A 27900-nucleotide genomic window follows, 5' to 3' on the forward strand; every position below is an offset into this window, starting at 1 on the left:
TGTTATGGACCCAAAATTGCCTTTTGAACGAGACATATGTTTAGAGGGATCTCAGGATTTTAAAGATGACAAAGACTGTGGATTATCTCCGAATTTGTTAAGGATGGTATAACGGAAAGAGAAACAGATTTTACCCCATAAAGAGACAATTGAAGGTATGACCTTGGAAGAAGGGAAAGAGGTGAAAATTATAACTTGCATAACCGAGGAAACAAGGCAAGACCTAATTAAACTACTGCAACATTTCAAAGATATCTTCGCACGGTTATATCAAGACATGCTTGGGTTAAGCACTGATATTGCGGTGCATCGTGTCCCTATAAAAGAAAAGTGGAAGCTATTCAACAGAAGCTCCGAAAGGTGAGACCCGATGTTGCAGTAAAAATAAGGGAAGAGGTCAAGAAGCAATTTGATGCTGGGTTCTTACAAGTGGTTAATTACACAGAATGGGTATCCAACGTTGTATCCGTCCCTAAGAAATATGGAAAAGTACGGATGTGCGTAGATTACAGAGACTTAAACAAGGCCAGCCCAAAGGACAACTTCCCATTGCCTCATATCGACACTTTGTTGGATAACACAGCAGGTTCCTCACTGTTCTCCTTCATGGATGGTTTCTCTGGATACAATCAGATAAAGATGCATCCTGAAGATATGGAAAAGACTACATTCATAACCCTGTGGTGAACATTTTGCTATAAGGTGATGTCATTCAGGATAAAAAATGCGGGGCAACATATCAAAGAGCCATGGTAACCTTGTTTCACGACATAGGAATTTGAGGTTTACGTCAATGATATGATCTCAAAATCCCAAACAGAAAAGGAGCATGTACAAGTTTTGAGGAAATTGCTCTTAAGGCTGAGAAAGTTTCAGCTAAAGCTCAATCTAACAAAATGTACTTTCGAGACTAGGTCAGGAAAGTTGATCGGTTTCGTAGTCAGGAAAAAGGGAATTAAGGTCGACCCCGACAAAGTTAGGGCTATACAAAAATTACCTCCGCCGTGCACTCAGAAGGAAGTTCGAGGTTTCCTGGGAAGAATAAATTACATCGCCCAATTCATTTCACAACTAACTGAGAAATGTGACCCCATATTTCGTCTTCTCAAGAAACACAACCTAGGTGTGTGGGATGATGAGTGCCAAAAAACCTTTGACAAGGTTAAACAATATTTGTCCAATCCTCTAGTGCTAATGCCACCTAGTCCTGATAGGCCACTGATTTTGTATTTGACAGTATTTGACAATTCAATGGGATGTGTGCTGAGCCAACATGATAAGATAGGCAGGAAAGAAAGGGTTATATACTACCTCAGTAAGAAATTCACTGAGTGTGAAATGATATACTCGCTAATTGAGAAACTATGTTGCGCTTTGGTTTGGATAACTCAGAGATTAAGACAGTACATATTGTACCATACGACTTGATTAATCTCGAAATTAGACCCTTTTAAGTTCATGATAGAGTCAACCGCTCTGAATGGAAGGATGACGCAATGGAAAATTCTACTCTCTGAATTTGACATAGTTTATATGAACCAGAAAGTTGTGAAGGAGAGTGCAATAGTAGATTTTCTAGCCAATAAAACTCTAGAAGATTACGAGCCTTTGAACTTTGATTTCTCTAATGAAGATCTAATGTATGTGGCAACTACCGAAGAAGAAACTCCAAAAGATCATCCTTGGAAACTAAATTTTGACGGAGCATCAAACATCGTTGGTAATGGAATTGGGGCAGTCCTGATATCCCCAAGTGGAGATCATTATTTATTCACTTGCAAATTTGATTTTGACTTCACAAACAATATGGCAGAATACGAAGCATGTATAATGGGAATCCGTGCAGCCATAGAGCGCAGAATCAAGGTGCTAGAGGTGTATGGGGATTCTGCGCTGGTAATCTATCATCTCAAAGGTGAATGGGAAACAAGAAACCTAAAGTTGATCAACTATTGAAAGCTAGTTCTCAAATTAATTGAGAAGTTTGATGATATCACTTCTCATTACCTCCCGCGAGATGAAAACCAGATGGTTGGCGCCTTGGCTACATTAGCTTCTATGATCAGAGTAAATAAACGAGAGGATATGAAGTTGATAAACCGTAATTTATACATATTTTTACCCCATGCTTAACACATTTTTGGATGAATTATCCTTAGAATTGGTGAATTTGATGCTCCTAATCCTTTAATTTCATGTATTATACTTAGGTGACCACAGGAGAGTAAAAAGAGTGAGAAACGGGCTGAAAATGGAGAAAATGGGCCAACGTGGGAAATCAACATGGCCTGGACTTCCTCACACGGGTAGACCACATGCCCGTGTCTATTTAACAGTCTCTAATACGGTTTGAAGCAATCGCACATGGGCGTGTCCCTATCGAGCCCAAGTTTAGCCTATTCAAAAAGGGTCACTTTTGAGGGTTGAAAGCACTTTAAAACCTATTTAAAACATCCTAGAGGAGGCACTCAAGACACACACGGAGTAGGAGGCAAGGAATTACTCGAAAAAAGCTTATTGATCCATCTCAAAAGCTGGATCCTCCTTCAAGACTGAAGATCTCCCTTCAATTCCCTTCAAGAGTTTTTGGATTTTCTTTATGTTTTGTTATCATTATTCTTCTGAGATGTTTTATTTTACAATTATGAACTAAACCCCTAAATACCTAAGGGGAATGAAACCTAAGAAGGATCTTGTTATTATTTTCTGAATTATATGATAAATATTTGACTTGTTCTTAACTATGTGTTCTTAATTCTTGCTTTAATATTCAAGGATATCGATTCAAGTATTGATGTGCTTATTTAAAGGAGCAAAAGTCCCTGTCTAAGAGTAGATCTAGCATAATTAAGCGGAGTTGATTGCACGCCTAGAGATAGAGTGACATAATTTTGCCGGATTAGGGTGAAACTTAATAAAGGAATCTATAGATCGTGTGAATGCGACACTAGGGGTTTTAATTAGAAAGAGATGTCAATTAATCAACCTAGGGTTAGACGTTGTTAGTCTCTAGAGAGATAATAATATAAATTAAGGATTTCTACAGATCAAGTCAAGTGATTAAATCGTCTAATTCAGAGTCAAATGACAAGTGAAGTCTAGGTGGATTTTTCCCTTAGGTATTGTGTAAATCAATCAGTTTTTCCAAAAGTATTTCCCCAATTCTCTTCCTGTGCATTCTTAGTTTAATTAATTAGTTTAGATAAACAAACCCCTTTAGTTTTAGGCTAGATAATAAAAAGAGAGTTAATACTAGTACTTTCCTTTGGGTTCGACATTCCGATCTTGCTATAAACTATACTACTGTTGGATAGGTGAGCTTGCCTTCATCGTGTAATAGTTAGCTTTTAAGAATGGTCAATCATAAAAATTATAAAACTTATTGCGATCACGAAAGATCAAGTTTTTGGCACAATTGCCGGGGAACTAAGATATTAGGAACACTTAATTTTTATTACTTTAGCCATTTATTTTATTGCAATTTAAATTTTTATTTTTTGTTTTTGTTACTAAAATTTTATTTTTCTTCTGGCATGTTTTTATAGTTTATGACTAGAAGAAACCCGTCAGGACCATTACTTTTTATAGTGAAATCAACAGAACAACTCGCAAAAATCGAAGAGAAATAAGGCAAAGGTTAAAATACACAGAGGAAGAGCAAGAGGATGATAGTCACACCACAACCGAGGAATGGCTGACGATCAAGAAAATCCACTACCTCCTGCGATTGCTGCTGATCCAATAAATCAGAATCCTACTCCGCGCACTATGTATGATTATGCTAAACCTAATTTAACAGGAATTGAGACAAGTATAGTTAGGCCTGCTATTGCTGCAAATAATTTTGAACTGAAACCTAACATGATTAAAATGATACAACAATTTGTTCAGTTTGATGGTTTGCAAGATGAGGATCCAAACAATCATTTGGCGAATTTTCTGGAACTCTGCGACACGTTTAAAATCAATGGCATTTCTGATGATGCCATTCGCTTTCGGTTATTCCCTTTTTCATTGAGGAATAAAGCTAAACACTGGTTGAACTCGTTACCACAAAGGACAATCACTACTTGGGAACAAATGACTAAAAACTTTTTTACTTAAATATTTTTCGCCGGCTAAAACGGATAAGTTGAGGAATGGCATCTCTTCTTTGGTGTAGATGGATCTAAAAACGCTTTATGATGCATGGGAGAGATACAATGACCTATTGAGGAGGTTCCCTCACCATGGATTACCCTTATGGTTGCAGGTTTAGACGTTTTACAACGGTGTGAACCCCTCAACAAGGCAACTTATCGATGCAACCGCTGATGGAACTTTGAATAACAAAATACCTGAAAAGGTTTACGAATTAATTGAAGTGATGTCACTGAATAACTATCAGTGCCAAGTCATGAGAACAAAGCCGAAAAAATCAGTCGGTGTTTTTAACATTGATTCAGTCACGATGCTCTCCACTCAGGTAGAACTTTTGAATAAGAAAATTGATGGTTTACTTGGTTCTTCACAGGTTCACCCAGTAATGCAATGTGAAGCAAGTGGAGGTAGATCGAGCAATTTAGAATACCCACCCTATGGCCACAACATGGAAAACGAGCAGCTAAATTATATGGGTAATAATCCTCGACCTCAAAATAATCATTATACTAACACTTATAATACAGGTTAGAGGAACCACCCAAATTTTTCATGGGGAGGCTAAGGAAATCAAAGACCACCACCCCTTCCAGGCTTCCAACAATAACCTTACCAGCAAGAGAAAAGTCGAACCTTGAGGAGATGCTTACAAATTTTATCTTAGTGTCAAAAACCCATTTTCAAAATGTCGAGACGGCACTAAAGAATCAACAAGCGTCGATCTAAGGGCTCGAAACTCAGATAGGCCAGCTTGCTAAATTAATTTCTGAATGACCACAAGTTAGCTTGTCGAGTAATACTGAATCTAACCCAATGGAACAACTCAATGCAATTACCGTTCAAGATAAGGAAGGGTTAGTTGAACCTGATCCAGAACCGAGGGAAGGAACCGTGGTAAGTAAAGATAAAGGTGAAGTGAAACACAGTGAGCGAAAACCGGTAAGTAAAGAGTACAAACCTCATGTGCCATATCCCAATGCGACAAGGAAAGACCACACAGATGAACAATTTGGTAAATTCCTTAAACTATTAAAGAAATTACATATTAACTTATCGTTTATTGAAGCTCTTTCGCAGATGCCGAATGCAATCAAATTTTTAAAGAAGCTTTTAGAAAATAAGAAGAAGTTGGATGATGCATCGCATATGGAGCTGAATGCAGTTTGCTTAGCCATTCTACAGAATAAGCTTGTAACGCCCCAATTTTTGGGAATTCTGTGTATGTTGGCAAATTTAAAATTTCTGTGTTCTGTCTGTTTGGTGTAGGTTCAATTATGTTAGTGGGCCTCTAGAAGACCCAGGCTTAAGTTAAAACTCGGTAACTTTAGTTAATTTTAGTTCCATAAGAAGAAGGGGTTCTGGTTAACTGGGCTTTTAAGTATTAATTGGGTAGAATAAAACACAAAGAAGCAGGTGGCAAAGTGGCATGTGATGCCACTAGGAAGGCTATAAAAGTGGCATGTGGATGCTAGGGAGAGCTGAGGTTCAAGTCACAATGACAGCATATTAAGGGAATTATTTTTTTATGATTAGAAAGGGGAAGTTTTGGAACTCAAGTAAAAGTTTGTCAGGAGGTGTTTGAACTGCTCAGGAGATTGAGTAAAGAGGGGATAAGGGAGAAGATTTAGGAGCTGATTAGAGAGAGCAGTGTTGGCCGTATAGGGGACTCTGCAAGTGCACATTCAGCTAGGGCACCTTATGTTGGGAATTTTGGCATTTGGTCTAGGGCTGCCGAATTCTTTTGTATTTCAGGATTAGGTTATTTGGTTTGTTCGGCCGAAAATTAGGTTTCTCTTCTCTTTCCTTTTATTTGTGCTAAAACCGAAAACTACACCTGTACTGACTTCACAACCACAAAACCGAATTCTCTGCTCATCTTTTCTTTCTCTTTTAGCCAAACCTAGAAACCCCTCACTGTGCCATTTTCTCCATAGCCGAATACTACCTCTTTTCTCATCCTTTTCCTTCTTCTATCTTCTCTTTTCCTCATAATCGAACTCTTACCCTTTCTTGTCGCATCCATTATTGTTACCATCTTTCATATTCTCCAAGAGCCGAATCTTGTGGTAGCCGAACTTCTCTTCTCTTACTTATTTATTAAAACCGAAATCTATAAACCTGTGGTGGAGGAAGCCGAAACTTGGGTTGTTGGAATCTATTTCTTCTCACGATTATGGTAGATCAGGTTTAGGATCGTGGATTCGTTTAAGCCGAACAATGATAGGTAAGTTGTTGAAGTAATTTGCCTTAACCATGCATGTTTTAAGAAAAAGCCGAAAACCCTTAAGGGGTGGCTAACGTTTGGACTAAGGGCATTATGCCTCTCTCTCTTTTTTTTTGAATGTGTAAGCATTAACGTGGACAAGGGAGCGAGCAGCGAAGGACTTGAAGACTATTCAGTTGGATCCCTGGATCTAATCCATATTTCGGCAAGAAGGTAAGAGCAATAGGGTTTTAGGCACGGTTGGCCAAATGTGGTAAGGGGTTGATATGTGGTTCATTTTTGATAGTTAGATTAACGTGTTAGTAATCCAATTGTAGGTAGTTCTTGTGTAGATCTCGTCATCATATCATCGTAAATAGGTGTGTAACTGACACCCTCTCATAAACTAGATCGGTAAAAGCCGAAAAGCCGAAATGCCGAAAAGTCGGTATTTTGAGAACATACGAGTGTGCGAATGCTCGTGAGATTAATAGTCTGATGTATATGGTAGATTAAAGTGATAAGACTGTAGAGTGCACGATTCTGTGTATTTCGATGTTTCTGGGCTTAATGGGTCAAAATCGGGATAGTGGGCCAACGGGCCCAATTCGGTAAGAAAACGCGGTAAGTGTTTCTGGTCGTACGTAAATGGCTATGCTATGCATGAAAACCTTAAGAATAGTTAAATTACTTGAATACCTCTATGTATGGAAATTACTGATATACCCTAGGTGCAAAATTACCATTATACCCCTAGGGTTACTTTTGACTGAAAAGCATGATGATTTAATTCTGTATGATGTATGCCATGATTGTATATCTGTTGCATAGGGACATGGGTTATATTATGGAGGAAGCGTCCTGGTGGCTATGCCACAATTATCTGATCTGGTGGCCCTGCCACATATATCTATTCTGGTGGCTCTGCCACGATTATCTGTATCTGGTGACTCTATCACATTATCTATTCTGGCAGCCATGCTGCATATTTCTGTGGCGTGTAGCGGTTTGGTGGGTCGAGTAGTCTCCCCACATTGTGAAAGGTTGGTATGGGGGTGCATGTGGTTGGACATGGATTGGATTTTTCATAAATATGTAATATATGTTCTGTTCTGTTATAGGCCTATGGGCTTTATTCTGAATGCTGTTCTGGGCTAAGGCCAACTTATTTTGTTCTCTGTGGTTTGAACCGATATAGGCTATGGTTGGGTTAATTTATACACTGAGTTTCCCAAAACTCACCCCTCTATTTTCATCCACGCAGGTAATCCCCAACCATAGTGGGCTTGGAGCTGTGAAGGATTCGGAGTGGCCACACGTTCTGCAAGTTTGACTCTCTTCCGGTGAACTGGACATCCTTTTATTTACGTTTAAGGTTTTGGGTTTTTAAAATGTAATAAGGCCGCTTAATTATTTCTTTTTTTTATGGTTTTAATATGTTTTATTAAGATAGGTATTACTTATATTTAACTGTTGAAATTGAATAGCTTTTAGGCTCGTTTTCAAAAACAGTAGTTGATTTCAAAATAACACGACAATAAGCAAAGCTTCCGCAATGAAAATATTTTCCAAAATTAATCACTTTTCTTAAAAAGAACTTAATCAAATTGGTTTCCTGGAAATATACATGACGTTAAGGTGTGGCAATGGCGGTGTGCATGTCTAGGATTCAATCCGAAGGGAGCTTGGTACTTAAGCAGTCCGATGAACTCACCTCCTACTTTCCAGTTTCCTACCTGGTGCACAGCTTCCATTCCCTTTAACCTGCAATGAAATTATCTTTTAAAACACTAAGTAAGTTTTCCTAGAACAACAACCTGAAATGTTTTGAACGTTTCGATGTGGCATGTCGGATCCGGCCATAACATCTGGGCTGGGTTTGGAGTGTTACAAAGCTACCCAACAAATTAAAAGATCCAAGGAGTTTTACGATTCCTTGTTTAATTGGTAGCTTAGTTGTTAATAATACATTGGCTGATTTAGGGGATAGTATTAATGTTATGCCCTATAAAATGTTTAAACAACTAGGTCTTGGGAAACCCAAACAAACTAGGATGAGTATCCAATTGGCAGATAAAACAATCAGATTTCCTAGGGGTATTATGAAGATGTACTCGTTAAAATCGACAAATTTATATTCCCAATCGATTTTGTTGTTCTAGACATAGAAGAGGATAGTGACGTGCCTTTAATTTTAGGAAGGCCCTTTTTAGCAACTGTTAGAACTATAATTAATGTTGGTACAGGTGAACTCACACTTCGTGTGGGTGATGAAACAATCACTCTTCAAGCTCGTAATTTGAGTAACACATCGAATATCGAGAGTGGTTGTATAAATCACACAACTAATACTAATCAAGTGGTGCAACCTTCTTTGCAGGAAACAGGTACAAAGGGCATATATGAGCAATGTTCAAGCAACAACAAAGGACCCATCTACGAAGAACGAAGGCTACAAATCGAGGAACTAGATGAATGGCAGACACAGAAACTAAGAACACACGATAGACCAAAACCACGCTCTGATAGGCTCAATGTTCCACCAAATCAACTTAAGGTTGGAGACAAAGTACTACTAGATGTAGCAGACCCTCGTATTGCTACTTCTGAACCTGATGGAGCAATTCCTCTTACGATACTTAACATTTTCCCATTCAGTACAGTCGAGGTAATTCATCCCAAATTCGGCACTTTTAAGGTAAATAATACCCAACAAAAACATTATTTTGATGAGAATGATAGCAAGAATGAGGAGTGTAAACTCTTCACACCACCATGACCACGCAAAAGAGAGGTAAGTCTAGCTTAGACTCTAAATAAGCACTTTTCCGGAGGCAACCCGAGCACTAACAATGTTAACTTTTTTAAATTTTAACTTTTAACATTCTAATCACTAACTTAGTCTTTGAACACAGGTTTTCTAGATCCACATGGCTAGGTACACGGGCGTGCCTTCGGTCGTACTCACACCACGGGAGGTGACACGGCCATGCGATACAGCCGTGTGAAAACAGAGCAAAATTTTTCCCTAACACGGGATTCGATACATTGCCACGACAGCGCGAAATGGCCATGGTCGAAACTGTCAAAACAACACTGGCATATGACACGCCCGTGTCTAGAAGCCATAGTTGAAACTGAGAAATTAATACAGGTGTACGACATGCCCGTGCCCACCACTTGTGGTCGACACTTTCAAACTAACATGGGCGTGGGAGAAGTGAACGAAGTAGGACACGGTCGTGCGACACAGGCGTGTGCACCAACACGCCCGAGGAACACTGAAGTCCGACGAATTTCAAATGCACCCAAATTTGAAAATCACGAAACACAGAGGCTAAAATAAAGGCACACGGGGGTGCCCCACGGCTGTATGGCCCAAAATCTATATAAACCCCCACTATTCATCATCTCCTTCCCCAAAACCTAAACCCTAGCCGCCGAAATCCCCTCCCCACCGCTGACCACCCACCCTAGCTTTCCTGTCTCTTTCATTCCCCCCCTCTCTCTTTACTTTCTTCCCTCTTCTCACCCTTGGCACCACACGGCACACCGCCCATGCCTGTGGCAGACCTCAACCAAGCCCCACCATCATACCGTCACTCCTCCGGCCACCAGTCCTCCACTAACGATTTTCTCTTCTCTTTTACTTGTTGTTTACTAACATAATTTTACCCCATTAGTTACATTTTGCTCATTCTTAGGATATTTTTCATTTTGTGTTGAATTTAGTTATGCTATCACCATACTGTTTGCCATATAATTTCTAAGTGAAGTTTGATTGCTTTTGGTTGAGTTTTGTTAGTGTCATTGGTTTGGTTGAATTTGTTAGTTAATTTCTTGTTATGAAATTGTTGGCATATGCATCTTTTCTGTTTTCATTGCAGATACCATGTCAAATCTGCGGGGAAAGAAAACCGTTGTCCCCGCCTCGAAGAATAGGAAATGAGCAGCGTCATCTTCGAGTCTTACTACTCAGATCAGACACCCATTCCTCCAATTTCCATTGGGAGCACAAGAGGAACTTTTTCAGATACTACGGGCTCGACCCCTAGGTGTGGGCCGTTGCATTGACTGGGCTGCACTTGAACAAATACAACTGGATGACGTGGTCCGAGCCCTCTTGACAACTGACCCATGGGGGCTTTTCTTCGAGATCATCGAGCCGTCGTACCTTGAACTCACACTCAAACTCTGCGCGACCTTCCATCTTCAAGTCGTCATGATAAAGTTCGACGATCCTGGAACGGTCCAGTTCTGTCTTGGTGGTCTGGTTCACCAGCTGAGCGTACCTAAGTTTAGATTCGCGCTAGAACTTTACACGGAGGAGTTCATGGACAACGACAATTTCGGCAGCCTCCATCGCCACATCTACTATTCGCCTTCAAAGTACTGGAAGGCCCTAGTCCCTGCTTCGGCTTCGTGTGACCCTAGCCGTTCTAAAGTATCGGCTCTCGCCCCATCCCTGAGGTACTTACACGCCATTCTAGCTCACACTCTGACAGGAAGACGAGAGAGCACCGGCGTCGTCAACACTCACGACGTTTACTTTCTATGGAGTATGGCACATGGACACGTCTTCGATCTTGCCTATTTCATCGCCCTTACCATTCTCCATCAGACAGAGCGGCATAGAAAGGGAGTCATTTTCATTGGCCCCTATGTGACTCGACTGGCACGGTACTTTGGCCTCCTCAACACAACGGTGCAATCATCCTCCCTCACTCTCATCGGTCAGATGTCCCCACAGAGCATCTCGAGTATGTTGCATATGAAGATAATCGAGCCACGACGTGGAACTGATCCTCCTCAGTATCGTCTTGTCCAGTCAGCAGAGTAGAAGGACAAGAGGATATTACTGACGATGTCCCTCCACGTCACGAGGACCCACCATCGCAGCCACCACCTTTTCATTGTTCAGTTCATGCGGTGGCTTCATACTCTGACATTTCTGAGTGTCTCACTCGATTCGAGCAGCAATGTTTTCAGCGCTTTGATCACATTGATGCAACACTACATCAAATTTGTCAGCATCTTCACATCTCATCGCCACCCCCACCTCGCGAACCATCTGGCGATGAAGATGTTTAAAGACTTTTATTTATTATTTTTATTTTATTATTTTTATTGTTTTTAAAACTACTTTTTATTTTATTTTATTTCTTTAATTTTTTTTACTTTATCCTTAGAATTTATATTTTTATTGAACAATTCATGTTTTCGACCATTTCTTTACGAGTAATTATGCTTCTTTCTATTTCCTAAAGAGTTATTGATTCTATCGCAGTTATAAAGAGCTCCAAAGCTCACTATTACTTAGGAATTTGAAACTCCACTGGAAAAGGTTCTCCACGACTACCATGTCCTGCCCAACCACAACAATAACCTCTTCGCTGAACACTGTGGTTGTGGAACCCAACCCCTACAACCACCAGAGTATCCTCCTCCAATCTTATCATTGCCTTTGCCGATTACTTTCCATGACTCAAGTCAAGGATTCCATCCACATTCAGGAAGTTTCACTTCTCTCCCTATCTTATGATCTTATCTATATTTTTCAATATATCTATCTTTGTACATTGAGGACAATGTACATCTTAAGTGTGGGGGGGTTATTTATATCATTATCAGAAAAATCCCTAAATTTTGTCTTATTCTCATGTGATCTTCTCATATCATTATTAGAATGAATTTTGATTAATTTAAGATTTTTATTGATATGTCTTGAATTAAAATATAGGCATTTATGCATTGATTATTTAAACTTTAAGGAATTAGAGAATCAAGCATGATAAGTCGATTTTTGAAAATTAAAATTTTTTAGGTTGTTTACCCTAAGTTTAGGTATTATCTTGAGTTGAAATTCACAGGTTAAACATCAAAAAGTCATAATTTTTGTGAGATCTTGAGCCTTTAGAGCATATATTATTTCTTTCATGCTCACTTTTATTATGAGTGTGTCAATATTGAATTGTTATTCTAGAACTTGCTTGATTATGCATGTCAAAGCCACACCTTTGATTTGATATGTTGAAATGATAAAGGCATTTAGGTTTAACTCACTCACTCCATAAAAGCCTACCTTCATAATTAACCCTTAGTGAATCCCCTTGAGCCTAACAAGTCATTCATTGATTTACCCTCAATATTAACCCATAACCCATTATTGTTTAAATCCTCTCAATTAATTTAATCCCTATTTTTGTCGAGATTTGATTTGAATAAATTACTTAGCTATGTTTTATTTTTGATAGCTAACAAAGTTCTATATATTTGATTTATTCTTTAAAAAAAATTATTATTATGTAATGCTTGGATTAAAACGATGTCATCCATGAAGAAAAGCTCAATTTTAGGATCATCCAATTAGGAATGTAAATTGTTAGTTTTAGTACTTTTCTAGTTAGGTAATTTTTCAATTCAATCTCCATACTAACCTTCTTTTTCATCTTATGACCACACCCCCTAACCAAAGCCACGTTACAACCCTCTAAAGACCTTTTGATTGATGTATCATCTCAATATATAGTGGTGGAGATTTGATTTTCATGCAAGCCTATGGTAATAACTTTTCATATTGACTATTGAGTGCTTAACTTGTTATCCTTAAACACCTCGAGTGATTTGAGTGAATCTTTAGTGAAGATGTTGAATTCTATGATATTTCGAATCAAAGGTAATTACTTAGATGAGGGGAGACACCTATGTTTTCATAATAAAATGCTCAACTTGAAATGTTTGAAACTTTGATGTTTTTCTAGTTAAATTTTCAATGTATGACTACTTATGGATTATTTTGAGATATTATTGATAGGAATTATAAATTGAGAAGAACTTATTTTGATTGTAAGTTAAGGATTTTGCTTGAGGACAAGAAAACGCTTAAGTGTGGGGGTATTTGATAAACCGCAATTTATACATATTTTTACCCCATGCTTAACACGTTTTTGGATGAATTATCCTTAGACTTGGTGAATTCGATGCTCCTAATCCTTTAATTTTATGTTCTATACTTAGGTGAACACAGGAGAGTAAAAAGAGTGAGAAACGGGTCGAAAACGGAGAAAATGGGCCAACATGGGAAATCAACACAGCCTGGACTTCTTCATACAAGTAAACCACACGCCCGTTTCTATTTAACAGTCTCTAACACGGTTTGAAGCAATCATACACGGGCGTGTCCTTGTCGAGCCCAAGTTTAGTTCTATTTAGAAAAGGCCACTTTTGAGGGTTGAAATCACTTTAAAGCCTATTTAAAACACCCTAGTTAGGGGCACTCAAGACACACACAAAGTAGGAAGTAACAAATTACTCGAAGAAAGCCGATTGATCCATCTCAGAAGCCGGATCCTCTTTCAAGACTGAAGATCTCCCTTCAATTCCCTTCAAGAGTTTTTGGGTTTTCTTTATGTTTTGTTATCATTATTCTTCTGAGATGTTTTATTTTACAATTATGAACTAAATCCCTTAAATACCTAAGGGGAATAAAACCTAAGACGGATCTTGTTATTATTTTCTGAATTATATGATAAATATTTAATTTGTTCTTAATTATGTGTTCTTAATTCTTGCTTTGATATTCTCAGATATCGATTCAAGTATTGATGTGCTTATTCAGAGGAGTAAAAGTCCCTGTCTAAGAGTAGATCTAGCATAATTAAGCGGAGTTGATTGCACGCCTAGAGATAGGGTGACATAATTTTGCCGGATTAGGGTGAAACCTAATAAAGGAATCCATAGATCGTGTTAATGCAACACTAGGGGTTTTAATTAGAAAGAGATTTCAATTAATCAACCTAGGGTTAGATGTTGTTAGTATCGAGAGAGATAATAATATAAATTAGGGATTTCTACAGAACAAGTCAAGTGAATAAATCGTCTAATTCAGAGTCAAATAACAAGTGAAGTCTAGGTGGATTTTTCCCTTAGGTATTGTGTAAATCAATCAGTTTTTCCAAAAGTATTTCCCCAATTCTCTTCCTGTGCATTCTTAGTTTAGTTAATTAGTTTAGATAAACAAACCCCTTTATTTTTAGGCTAGATAATAAAAATAGAGTTAATACTAGTACTTTTAGTTCCTTTGGGTTCAACATTCTGGTCTTGCTATAAACTATACTACTGTTCGATAGGTGCGTTTTCCTTCATCGTGATAATAGTTAGCTTTCAAGAACGGTCAATTATAAAAATTATAAAACTTATTGTGATCACGAATGATCAGAAGTCGATCCAGACAAGTATTTGTGAGGCTCCAACTCATTGCTGCAATATCGATGAAGAAGAAGAGAGAGAGATGATTATCATTGGTATCATGATATTCTACGATATGTGAAGAATTGTGAATGTCCTGATCAGGCAACTGAAAATGATAAGAGAACGTTGAGGAGGTTGGCCAATGACTATGTCTTAGACAAGGAGATTCTGTATAAAAGGTGGAACGATCAGATGCTGCTAAGATGTATTGACGCTGTTGAAGCTAGGAAAATTCTAGAAGAAGTCCATAAAGGTGTCTGCGGGACGCATGCCAATGGTTTCACAATGGCCAAGAAAATCATGAAATTCGGGTATTACTGGTCCACAATGGAAGAAAATTGCATCAATTACGCCAAGAAGTGCCATAAGTGCCAAATCTATGGAGACAAGATTCATTTGCCTCCTTCACCTCTTCATATTATGACTTATCCATTACCTTTCTCTATGTGGGGCATGGATGTCATTGGGCTGATTTCACCAAAAGATTCTAATGGACATCGATTCATTTTTGTGGTCATCAATTACTTTACCAAATAGGTAGAAGCTGCTTCATAAGCCAATGTCACAAAGTCGGCAGTCAGCAAGTTCTTGAAGAAGGAGATCATATGTCGATATGGCATGCCAGAAAGGATTATATCTAACAATGCATTGAATTTGAATAACAACGTGATAGCGGAGGTCTACAGTCAGTTCAAAATTAAGCATCACAACTCTTCACCATATCGCCCGAAAATGAATGGTGCAGTTGAGGCAGCTAATAAAAATATCAAGAAGATCGTGGAGAAAATGATTGAGACCTACAAGGATTGGCATGAAAAGTTACCATTTGCTGTCTATGCCTATCAAACATCTGTCAAAACTTCTACAGAGGCAACACCTTACTCATTGGTTTATGGGATGGAGGCAGTTTTGCCCACTGAAGTCGAAATTCCTTCTCTTTGGGTTTTATCAGAGTTGAAGCTGGACGAAGCAGAATGGATCCAATCCCGGTATAATCAACTGAACTTGATTGAAAAAAAGAGGCTAAAGGTTATCCGTCATGGTCAAATGTACCAGAAGCGAATGATACGAGCTTACAACAAAAAGGTTCGCCCAAAGTGTTCCATGAGGAGGACTTGGTATTGAAAAAGACCCTCCCTTTGCAAAAAGATTTCAGAGGGAAGTGGATGCCAAACTGGGAGAGACCTTATGTGGTAAAAAAGGTTTTTTTTGGAGGAACACTAATGTTAGCCGAGATGGATGGTAAAGACTTACCCAATCCCGTAAATTCAGATTCAATCAAGAAGTACTTCACCTAAAAAGGGAGAGGCCAAGGCGAAAACCCGCAACGGGCGCTTGGAAAAAAAAGGAGAAAATGGAGAGGCTAAGGTGAAAACTCGCAAAAGGCGCCTTGAGACCAAAGGGGTTTTGAATTGAAAACCTAAAAAGGGCAATTCAAATTTCGATCGAAGGTGAGGCATGTGGTAGTCTTGCTATGCTTGAATTAATGAGGAGGAAGCATGCTACGTCTTGGGGCATCGACAAAGTACTCTAGATCTCCTAGGCACATATTAAGCTTAAAATGGTCCTCGAAGAGTTCGTACGGAGAAGCTCAGGCTACGATACTTGGGGCACTTGTTTTTTCCCTTTACCTATTTTTGTATTCCGGCAATGTTTGCTTTCTTTAATTAATCTATTTGTTTCAGATTTTGTTCCTAATAAATTTCAGTTTTATCCATCTTTATAATCTTTTTAAATTTTTTCGTATTGAAATAATGATTAATCACTTTTACAAAAAGAGTTTTGCATATTACTTTAGAAGTTTCTAAACAGTGCAAGAACCTGAAACAAGACTATTGTTTAAGGGTTGGAAATATTTGAGTCTAAATTGAGATTATCTCTTCAGATTTTCAGTCAAAGATATCGGTTGAACAAGAGGACAAGACATTGCATCAATGACGAAAATGAGCAATTTCAACCCAAGTATAAAAGGGGATTCATTCTCGAGAAAAGAAAAATGATATTCCTCATTCATGCAAATATCAGGTGTACACATCTGGTCATGATGCCCAGGGAATGGTCTAATAGACCAAATTGATTAAAAGGATTCAGATCCTATACTCCTGAGTTGCAGGGGAAAGTTTGAAGATGGTACAAACTTTAGGTCTCAGAGGTATAGTGAAATGGACCCTAAAGTTACAGTGAGGCAAATTAGTTGACCAAAATGGATTGTTTCTGTGGGAGATAACACCTTAAGCATTTAAAAAGGAATCATTCTCATGACATTTCTGCATTCATATCATTCATAACATATTTGGTTAGGAGTATCTGATTCATTCTGATCATAACATCCCAATCATTTGGCATAAACATAGGCATATGAAACCGAGTCTACAGGACATGTCCCCTAGAGGACGGTGTAGCAACATCGGTGAATTCATAGATCTTATCTCCCTGAGATAGCAGTAGAGCAGATCGAAGACGGCAAATCTTATCTTCCCGAGATAGTAGGGGAGCAGATTTAAGCCACCAGCCTTATCTCCTTGAGATAGCAAAGGAACAGACTGAAGATTGTAGATCTTATCTCCCTGAGATAGCAGATAGCAGTGGAGCAGATCGAAGACGGTAAATCTTATCTTGCCGAGGTAGCAGGGGAGCAGATTTGAGCCACCGGCCTTATCTCCTTGAGATAGCAAAGGAGCAGGCTAAAGATTGTAGATCTTATCTCTCTGAGATAGAAGTGGAGCAGATCAAAGATAGTAAATCTTATCTTTTCGAGGTAGCAGGGGAGCAGATTTGAGCCATCAGCCTTATCTCCTTGAGGTAGCAAAGGAGCATGCTGAAGATTGTAGATCTTATCTCCCTGAGATAACAATGGAGTAAATCGGAGATGGTAAATCTTATCTCTATGAAGCAGCAATGGAGCAGATTTAAGCCACTAGCTTTATCTCTCTGAGCAGCAGTGGAGTAAGCTGAAGATTACGGATCTTATCTCTCTAAGTAATAGTGGAGCAGATTGAAGACATCGAATCTTATCTTCCCAAGATGGTAGGGAAGCAAATGTAAGCCACCAGTCCTATCTCCCTGAGCAGTAGTGGAGTACACTGAAGATTATACATCTTATCTCCCCGAAGTAGCAGTGGAGTGGATCGAAGATGGTGGGTCTTATCTTCATGAAGCAGTAATAGAGTAGATTTAAGTCACCAGCCTTATCTTCCTAAAGTTGAAGTGGAGCAGGTTGAAGTTACTAATCTTATCTCTCTAAGGTTGTAGTGGAGCAGACTGAAGATAGCAAATCTTATCTCCCTGAAGTTGTAGTGGAGCAGATTAAAGCTACAAATCACAAACCTTATCTCTCTGAAGTTACAGTGGAGCAGTGGAACAGATTAAAACTACAAATTACAGTGAATCTTATCTTCCTGAAGTTGCAGTGGAGCAGATTGAAGCCACCAGCCTTATCTCCCTAAAGTTGCAGCGGAGCAGACTGAAGATAACAAATCTTATTTCCCTAGAGTTGCAGTGGAATAGACCAAAGTTACAAGCTACATAACTTATCTCCATGAAGATGCAGTGGGGAAAATTGAAACACCAATTCCTATTCCCCTGAAGTTGCAGTGGTTTGGGGAAAGAGGCTACCTGAAAGAAAAGGAGCACCAAAGATATCGATACCCGAGGAGGCCGGGCAAAGTTGGTCCTTCTTAAAAGTCTTTGCTCCATTCTCGTTACACAACAAGGAGCAAAGAGGGGCGGATGTAGTAGGCCCAATTTGCCTGGGGCCCAACAACTAATAAAACAAACTAAATAAATTAAGAGCAGTTTGGTTTTTAAGCCCAAAATACAAAAAAAATTACAAGGCCCAAACGGCCCAAAACTCAAACAAGTTTTCAGCCAACTGGAAACCCTAGCCCTAGGTGCACCGCCGTCTTCGCCACCCTCGCGTCCCACGTCACTCGGGCTTCTAACGCCTGTACCACTAGTGTATCCACGTCAACACGCCTGCACCACCGCGATACCTGGCGAGAAAATAGCAACAAAAGCAATAAAAGTATAATTATTTTTATTTTTTCGGCTATAAAAAGAGCCCTAATATACTCTTTTTTTTTACTAACAGACGCATACATAGAATTAATATAGAGAAATCGAATACACTTCAAAGGTGGTTCATTTGTTCCTTTTCTGTTTTTTATTTTTCTTTTTTATTTTGAATTTACCACGCAAATACGTAAAAAATGAAGGATTTTTACCCATTGTTTGGCGTCGAAATCATCGACGTCGCTTCTCTAGCCAGAGGCTGACTGATCCCTGGGGATCCGGTTGAAGCCACAGCGGAAGACGCCAAGGGTCAAAAATCTTGTTGTTTTAAGGGTTTTGGGGTTTGGTTTAGGGATTTTTAGGTCCTAAATCTATTTCTATGCAAATGGGGGTTCGAGAAGGGCGACTTTTTAGCTCTCAAGCCACTGCGGACAGCGGCACTGTCGCTGGTGGCCTGCGATCAGCACGACAGGCGGACGGAGGCCCAACGGCTGAAGCCATGGCCGGAGTTAGAAAAGGGGAGAGAGTTGAGAGTTTTTTTTTCTATTTTTTTAAAGAGGAATGAAGAAAATGAAATTTTAAAAAAATGGCTTTTAAAGACATTTGAAATGAAACAGTTTTGGGCCTAAACTCCAGGCGCCAAAACGGCGCCATTTCATCTGACCCGCGTGCGCGACCCGACTCGCTGGGGGATCCGCATGTTTTTACTCTGATGGGAAATTTACGCGTTTGGCTCTTCCTCTTTTCTTGACTCTTCAAATTTGTTTATTTTGTTTTAAAATTTGGCCCTGAAATCATGTTGTTGTTTTAAAATTTATGGGTGGATTTTGGAACGGTGTCGTTTTGGCGATAGGGCGTAATTGCCCAGTTGATCCTTACGATGCGGCACGCGTTTCAATTTGGTTCTTATCCACTTATTTCTTTGAGTTTTTACCCCTGATTTTCATTCTTTGTTCTGATTTAATCCTTTTTTTTCTTTTTTTAATTGGTTATTTATTTATTTCAATATTTTATATATACTTTTAAATTCTTTTATTCATTTTTTATTATTATTTACATTAAAATTGTTTCATTATAAATCATTATATTGTTTTATTTTGTATATATTATTAAATTTAAATTATTTTGTATTTTATTTTAAAAAGTGTACCATATTATTTATTTTTAAAATTGTTTTATCATTTTTCTAAAATTTTTCATATATTTTTTATCTTATATTTTTTATTCTATTTTCATATTTGATCTTTTTATATTTCCCTTAATTATGCCTTTTTTATTTATTTGCTCATTTTTGTGAAATTTAGACTTTGTTATTATTATTATTATCACTTTTAGGTTTTTTTGTTAGCATTATTATTATCATTATATTATTCATGTTATTAGTTACTTTACATTGTTATTCTTTCCTCTTGATTATCGATATTAGCGTTAAATATTAAAATGTTGTGAAACTATTGTGCTTTTTAGTGCATTTGTGTTTTTATTATTCGGTAACATAAGGATTTTATTCACAAATTATCCTTTTAAATAAAATACATTTCATTTAATTACTACATCTTATTCAGAAGTTTTTTATTTTTTAAAAAATAAAAAATGGTTTTGAAAAATAATAAAGAATCAATTCATTCTCAATGATTCAACATGACAAAGCTCGGATGCCACTTGTTAGATTTGTAAAATAATTCTGAAATAAAACTTAATAACCAGGATCTATCATGTCAAATAATCAAGAATAAATCAAGAACAAAACTAGATGCGGGAGCCTACTTGAATCCATGAATTCTTTAAAATCTATAGATCTTGGGGATTTGACTGAATCCATGAATTCCTTGAAATCTACGAATCTTGAGGATTTGACCTTCCAAATTAACACATAAGAAATTCAGAGAGTATTTGCTCTCTCTTTGTTAAGGATGGGATATTAGAAAAGATATCTTGTATGTAATTCAGGGAATTACTAGAGTATTTACACATATTTGACCGATACTTTATTTAATAATTAAAGCCCAATAAAATTTTAAGTAAATTAGATCACTTTTAATTTAGGCTAAAGTTATCATCATAGTAAATAATAACATGTAATTATCTTATTATATATGTGATGTTCATATTTTCTAACACTAAAATCCTACGTAAGTTAATTAATAAACAACAGAATTCACATTGAAAATGCAATTGATAACCCCATCAAACAACATATATAATTAATTTTAATATTGGTTGCCCAAGCTCAAATTTAAATTAACATGACTCTCATATATAGATTGACTGAGATTCAAATGCTCAGGTACTATGGCAGCTCTCTTTTCTTTATCACAATCACTTCTAAGGCTAGCTTGATCGTTACTATCAATAAGTCTGCCATTGCCGCCGTCAGATAAGCCAAAATGCTTGAAATACTTATGGTCTCCTTTATGATGATCAATAGTAACAATGGCACCAAACTGCTTATTCAATACTTGTCTGTCTCCTTCCTTACTGTATTTTGATTTGCTTTTGCAAGGAGTAGTAGTCGTAGATGGGTTGGTTGCTTTCTTCAATTCAACCCTAAAATGCAAGGAACTTGAATTATCATCTTCCTCCTTGTGAAATGTAAGATGATCACCAACATTCAAGCCGTTCCCAAGAACAAACCTTCTCCAACCCCTAGAGATAACTGGTTTTTTATAGCGCCCTTTTTTACGAGTGGTGCACACAAGCGGCCATTCCATGGCTTCGTACCTGACTAGCAACTTCACGGCATGACCACCATGGAACTGAGGAAAGGAAGTGAATACCCTGCTTGGGATGGACAACCTTTTGAGGCAGTCGGTTGGAGTTAGTTTCTTTGAGAAGAGCTCCATTAAATTTGTTGGTGACCCTAATTATCCGCTAAGTTCTTCAGTTAATATATAGAGTTGTTTTTTAAGTGATATAAATTGTGTCACTAAATAACGTTTTAGACTTACCAACGCTACCGCGCGACCGTGTCGTGGACTACGAACGGTATCGCACGATTGTCTTCAATGGCTCTTTTTATTAGTTCTACAAACTAAAAGTCCCGTTCAAATCATTTGAATGAAGTGGATAACGTCGAAGGGTCAAATTTTCAAAATAGAGAGTGGACTGAAAATGGTGCAAAGGACGTTAGCAATGAACGAGGATAAAAGACCGCACAATCAAAAGCAACATGGAGACCGCCGACGTTGAACAAAGTCAATTATCCTCAGCCGTTGGTCTTTAATTAATGAAGCTTAATTTTTCTACTCTTTTTTCTTTTTTGGTAGAAAATTTTTCTACTTTCTACAACTTCAGAGGAAAGTATCCAAAATCTTCCTACTTTCTAGAAACTATATCTATACCATAATAATTCAGGGTCAGTCTCTGATAGCTACATTGCCTTGTTCATAAAAATTGAACCGCATCACTGTTAGCAATCTAATTTGTTCACGTAGGGGTAATTTTTAAAAAAAAAATTAATAACCGAAATTAAATTATAAATTATAAGTTTTGAAATTTTAAATATAATATTTGAGTAATTTAATTTTACAAAAAATTATTTATTAAAAGATTCAAAACGAAATAATTACAAATACTAGTATTTTGAAAATCTCTCAAATTTAAAAGTTTTTTATCCAAAAGTATCCTAAAAAAACAAAAAAAAATATTTAAAACATACAAGTAAATATTTAGTACACTAACAGTATATTTTTTTTATTCTACAAACAGTCTTAGGATGGACGATTGGGTGTGATCCGTTATGTTTAGCTTACTTTTTGTCTCGCACTACAATATCTAATCTCACCACTATTGCTTTTTTTACACTAAATGCACCACTCATCCAAACTCACCCTTAAAAAATTACCTTCAAATATTTTTTTTAAATATTTTACTATACTCATATAGAATACTTATCAACCCCTACTTGTGGAGTTTAAAAACTCTATTATCAATGTTCCAAGCATTTTCCCAAAACATAATAGTAATAGTTGTAACTTTGAAAAAAGAAATTAGTTTTTGGATAATTTCCCCACTAAGTTGGTAAGACCGTTAAAAAGAATAGTATAGATATAGATACACCAAGAAATGGAATTCATATTATTCATACAAGTTTTACATGCCTGACAATAAATGCATTATTTGTTGATCGAAATTCTTGAATCTAAATCATAGAAGTTGAACCGCAGCGATGGTGGGAATTTTCTCTCGCAATTTTTGAGTAACAGCCACTCTAACAGTCATGACCCCTGCTGCAGGACCCGTGATTCTAACTTTCACTATTGGCTCCTCAATGGCAACTAATTCAAGAGATCCACCCGCTGCCCCCACCAGGTAGGGCCTAATCTCTTCAAGTACCTGGGATCACATACAAGTTCATAAACTTAACATTCCTACCTAACTTCTTCAAGTGCATACCAAGATTCGCAATGCACAATATTTTTACATAAATATTTAGCTCCAAATGGAACTAACAAACCAAGAGATGCATACCAAAAACAGGCCAATCAACCATCAAGACAATCTTGTACAATCATCCTAAATCCATGGACCTCAATATGCAAAGCGCTAGACTAATCTTGCAGTACAGCACTTACGCATCCAAATATTCAATCATCTAATATGGATTCCGCAAAGGAACAAAGGCTAGGTTGCTGAGACTTGACTAGCAAAGGAAACATAAGTTGACCACTAGATAAATCATACACAGACCTGGTTACAGTCATTTAGATAAGATGACATATGCTCAATTCAAGCAGTACTCTGGGGAGGGGTTAAACTTTGAGCAAGTGACCATCAAAGCTTACCCAAAAACTAGAAACTATACTACTCATCTTGCAAGGATTAAGAATACTAGGGTAATAATCTAAAGGAAACCCCTAGAAATTAATTGGATTTAGAAAACAACAAAATTGAAAAAAATGTTGACTATTTGACTTATGTAGTTAGATTATTTAATCTAAAGAGATGATTTACCATGATGGTTAGATCTAAATGCTACAATAAGGTAGAAAATAATCATAGTTTTCATGTTTGGCAACTTAATGGAAGGACTCAAACATGGTTTGCACTGGATTGAAATCAATACTGCAGATTTGAGCTTAAGTTTCTTAATTATACTCTTTCCCTTGACCTATAACACCTTGGCAGTGAGAAACTTGTTTAGATGTCACAAGTTCTGTTTTCTTTTCAGTATTAAAATCTTCTATAATCACTCAGCTAGAAGAATGGTAAAGTTATCATCAAAGGTTTGAAACAAATCTTGAACTATAGGGTCTAAATCCAAGTATACATCACACATCCTCAAGGTTTATATCACATCTTGTTGCTTCCATTGATTTAAACAAAATTTTGGCTAATTCCCTCAATCTCTTTTTTCCTAGTTAGCTGAACAATATAAAGCAAAAGGCAGCCCTCTTTATATGCTAGTGATGGAAATAAAACACACATTTTAAGAGCTAATAAGGCTGCAATGACATTACCTTCTCAATATTTTCTTCATTCAGCTCAAGGCCAGTTTCTTCATCAGTTATAGGCTCCACTGCAACAATTTCAGGTATCTTTTCCATTAAACGTTTCTCAATACCCATCTTCATTGTCGTAACAGAACTCGGACATGAGCCACATGCTCCTTGGAGCTTCAACCGCACAACATTACCATCAATCTCATGTAATGCCACATTCCCCCATCAGCAATCAGATAGGGTCGAACTTCATCCAACACGCTCTCAACATTCTCAGCAGTTAGGGGCAATTCTAAGGCTGAATCAGGTGTGGCAACAGCCTTTACAACTGCATAGACTCAAAACAAAGCAAGCTTCCACAGATTTAGAACAAGTTCCAACATTCAACAATTCAAATGGAAATGGGAAGAATATACTATATAAATCAAAAGGAGATTTAACCATTCAAAAAATATTCATGAAAAATGCAATGAACATGATAGAATCTTTTGCATTCAGCATATGCAGATAAATTAATATAACAACTATCATAATATCTTAATATAATCAACCAGAAACTCGGAGGGAGAAGAATAAATAAAGCAATAGCAATCAATCGAGTACTGATAAAATAAAAAGAGCCAGCTCCTTTACGTTATTTATGTCAACGAAGCTGAAATATCAACATCTAAGCACTTGCGATGAAATAATTGTCTCTAAGCCAACCGAGGTAATAGAGTTCGATAGTAACCTAAAATTATAACAAAACCAATCGAAACGAAAGAAACTGACCTTTCCTGCGCGTGAGAGCAGGTGATCGGACCCGCACACAACGCCATGAGCAACGCCGCGCGGGATTACGCCCTTTCGCGAGCAAGACGCGGATGCCAAAGAAGCTAGAGGGCTGGGCAAATTGGAAATTATCATTACAATATACAAAATTCAAACTGAATTTTCAGGAAATATATGGAGAGATAGTTAGGAACCTTGGTAGTTAGGGGACGAGAAGAGGAGGGTTCTGGGGATTGATGGGCGTTGCAGCAATATGTAGGGCTAATAACTATGGCCTGCATCTCTTTCCTTTCTGAATTTTACAAAATATATAGTAATCAATAATGAAATAGATTTGTGATTAATCACTCTTTCCTTTCTAAACTTCCAAATTTTCGTGGACTTTTCGTTTCTATTGGATTTCTACTTTTTCAAGCTTAGCCTGGAATCTATCTGCATTTGTATTTATTTGGTGATTGTGGCTGAAATCCTCTGTTTTTGAATTCCGATTCAATCAGTGCAATATAAATTAATTCCTTATAATTAAATAAATTATTAAAAATTATAAAAACGTGTTTATTATATTTTATATTTTTTATTAAAAATAATAAATTAATTTATCAATATTAAATTACATAACAAACACGCTCTATTATTAGAAACATTTTTTATTTTTCTATTGTTAAAAATTTATTTTTGTATATCAACATAAGACACATATGATAGTTAGTATAATTATTTCATCACCCACCTCAATTTTTATCAGTACAAAGTAATAATTTTTTAATAAAAATAATCAATTTACTCATTAATCTAATATAAGAAAATGATATTTTTATCTACTATTAGTGTAATCAATTTTTTTATCTTAATTCAAACTGTTGATATAAGTTTTCCCTTTTTACTTTGATGAGTGTAAAGGTTCATACATTAGTTTTAACTCGCACCAAACTCTTCCTCTATTTAAAGTTCCTTCTTGTGTCACGGGCCGCAGATCAAAGCTCGTGATCATTACACACAGAACATATCAAATTATTAAATGGAACTCATTTAACCCACATGAACTGGTCCGATTCGTGAAACTTAAAGAGAAACTTATCCACTTGAAGTCTTAATAGCCCAATGAAACACTTCAGTCAAATTAGAGTTATCGGAGTAAATATAGTAAAACCTAAAATGATAAAATTGTATAGATTTAAATCACTTAATACTCTTAATGGTAAATAGACTCTAATCTTGACTGTCGATACAACACAATCTATGTCGCTAGTTTTGGGGAGCTCAACTATAAATAGATGTCTCTCCATTCATTTATAATCTTCTTATTGTATGCGGTTATTCTTGAATTAAGAATAATTTCTTGTGATTTTTTAGTTCTCTTATTCTTTTTTTCATTTCGAATTACTTTCAGACATATTTTTTTTAATACCTTAGAAAAATATTACAAAAATTTTCACTTTTACGAGAATCGTATTTGAAGCGTGACTGAAAGTATAACCCATAACACTTGCATCAAGATGTCCAAGTTCTTCCCTGTTACAATTTCATCTAAGCTCCACCATAACTTTTTCAAATTCTCATAACTTTTATTTGCGACTCTCCACATATCAATATAAACAACCACTAAGGGAAAATTCAATAGTAGCTAGTAATGATTGGTAGGACAGAAAATCTGAACAACGAAACACCGATAAATTTCTTTAATTACATTGGACAAATACAGACACCCTCTCTCCATATGTTACACATGAACTCCCATAATTTTACCTTTTATACTTAGAAACAAAATGGTTTCACTTCATACGAACAAATTACGAAGATAATAATACATTAAATGAGAAAAAAAAATCCAAGTAAAACAGACATTTTTATGAGATGGATGGAGATCTTTTTTCTTGTTTAATTAACATGCATTTCAGGAGGCATAAAGAGGATTGTGAAGAGTAGTGGGGGAGCCTTTCTTCTTGAAAAGCCAATCTCCAACTAGAGGAACAATGGGTTTCTTCTTCATCAACTTCCTTTCTCTTTTCCCTCCGAAATACCCTTCTTTCTCACCTATACTCAGTATCTGAGACAAGGTTGGGTTATTCTCCATTCTTTTCATCAACTCCTTTCTTCTCTCCTCTTCTCTCGCTGTATCTTCTGATCTATTTCCCATCTCCATACTCACAGTTCTGGGTGTAGTTGTCTCCGCCGCCATTTTAGCTGCCGCCGCCTCAGCTCTAGCCAACTTTGACATGTTCTTGTGAAGTTCAGCATTAAGTGAAGCCAATGCAACTTCGGTTTCGGATTCTCTCTCCTTCAGCAACTTCAACTCGGCCTTTGTTTCCTCCAGCTCAGTCTCGAGCTTCTTTAAGGTATCAAGAACCCCTTGATGATGGATATTCTCCGGGTCATCTTCTTTACGGCTTAGGGGACTAGGTGAAAACCATGTGATCTCTTGGCTAGGAGGGCGACTGTAAGTGTAAGGCTTTGGAGTATATATCTCTCCAACGAGAAGCCGCTCACCGAAGACAGCAACGGCTTCTTTGACGGAGCGGAAAGGACGGGAAGTGTCGACGTTGGAGCGATAATCTTTGGGTGGCTTTGACGACGGAATTGGGACTTGGGTTTCCATGGAAAAGCTGGAGATCAAATGAAAAAGCGTGCGTGCGTATGTGTGCTTTGCGTGTAGACTATGGTGGAAAAGAGGGGATATATTTGATAATGAGTTGGTTCGAGATTTCTTTGCTTTTACTACAAAAGATCACAGAGAGCGTAGTAGTGATTGTTTTTTGAAGGTTAAGCCTTGGAGGTGCGGGAAATGGACTGGTCAACTACTGGGGTAGGGTTGAATGGCGTACGTGCGGGATATCAGGGAGACATGATTAGCTTTAGAGATCTTTCCTCCATCAGACAACTGCTTAATTTTAGGTGCTTGTACTGTAATGACAAAACTCGAACAGGACACTGCAACCCGAAAATCAAAGGTTTAATAGTACAAAAGTGCGATTCATTGTTGTTTGTTTGAGAACAACTAGATTGATCAAGTACCCACTAAATTCTGGTGTAGTTCATAGAGTTCAATTGTGTACAAAAACATGGTTTACTGTTGCCAATTGTACA

At 37.3% G+C, this 27900-nt stretch overlaps 2 protein-coding genes across 2 annotated transcripts; both read right to left on the minus strand.

Moving 5' to 3' along the window:
- Positions 1 to 22658: 22658 nt before the first annotated feature.
- LOC107925340 (nifU-like protein 2, chloroplastic) lies at positions 22659 to 25297 on the minus strand. The gene is given in 5 exon segments (XM_016855994.2): positions 22659 to 22939; positions 24064 to 24269; positions 24272 to 24373; positions 24817 to 24928; positions 25011 to 25297. Coding segments are annotated over 5 exon segments (696 nt in total). The 5' UTR covers positions 25098 to 25297; the 3' UTR covers positions 22659 to 22750.
- A 1171-nt stretch (positions 25298 to 26468) lies between these two features.
- On the minus strand, positions 26469 to 27492 carry LOC107925339 (WEB family protein At3g51220). Its single transcript, XM_016855993.2, has one exon. It carries the CDS (start codon positions 27410 to 27412, stop codon positions 26711 to 26713), a length of 702 nt encoding a protein of 233 aa, XP_016711482.2. The 5' UTR covers positions 27413 to 27492; the 3' UTR covers positions 26469 to 26710.
- Positions 27493 to 27900: the final 408 nt, after the last annotated feature.

Source organism: Gossypium hirsutum, chromosome A01, assembly GCF_007990345.1.
Source record: "Gossypium hirsutum isolate 1008001.06 chromosome A01, Gossypium_hirsutum_v2.1, whole genome shotgun sequence".
Taxonomy (NCBI): domain Eukaryota; kingdom Viridiplantae; phylum Streptophyta; class Magnoliopsida; order Malvales; family Malvaceae; genus Gossypium; species Gossypium hirsutum.

What these genes read in the sequence shown, in the direction of transcription:
- LOC107925339 (XM_016855993.2), bottom strand. Translation starts at nt 27,412, where the DNA reads ATGGAAACCCAAGTCCCAATTCCGTCGTCAAAGCCACCCAAAGATTAT.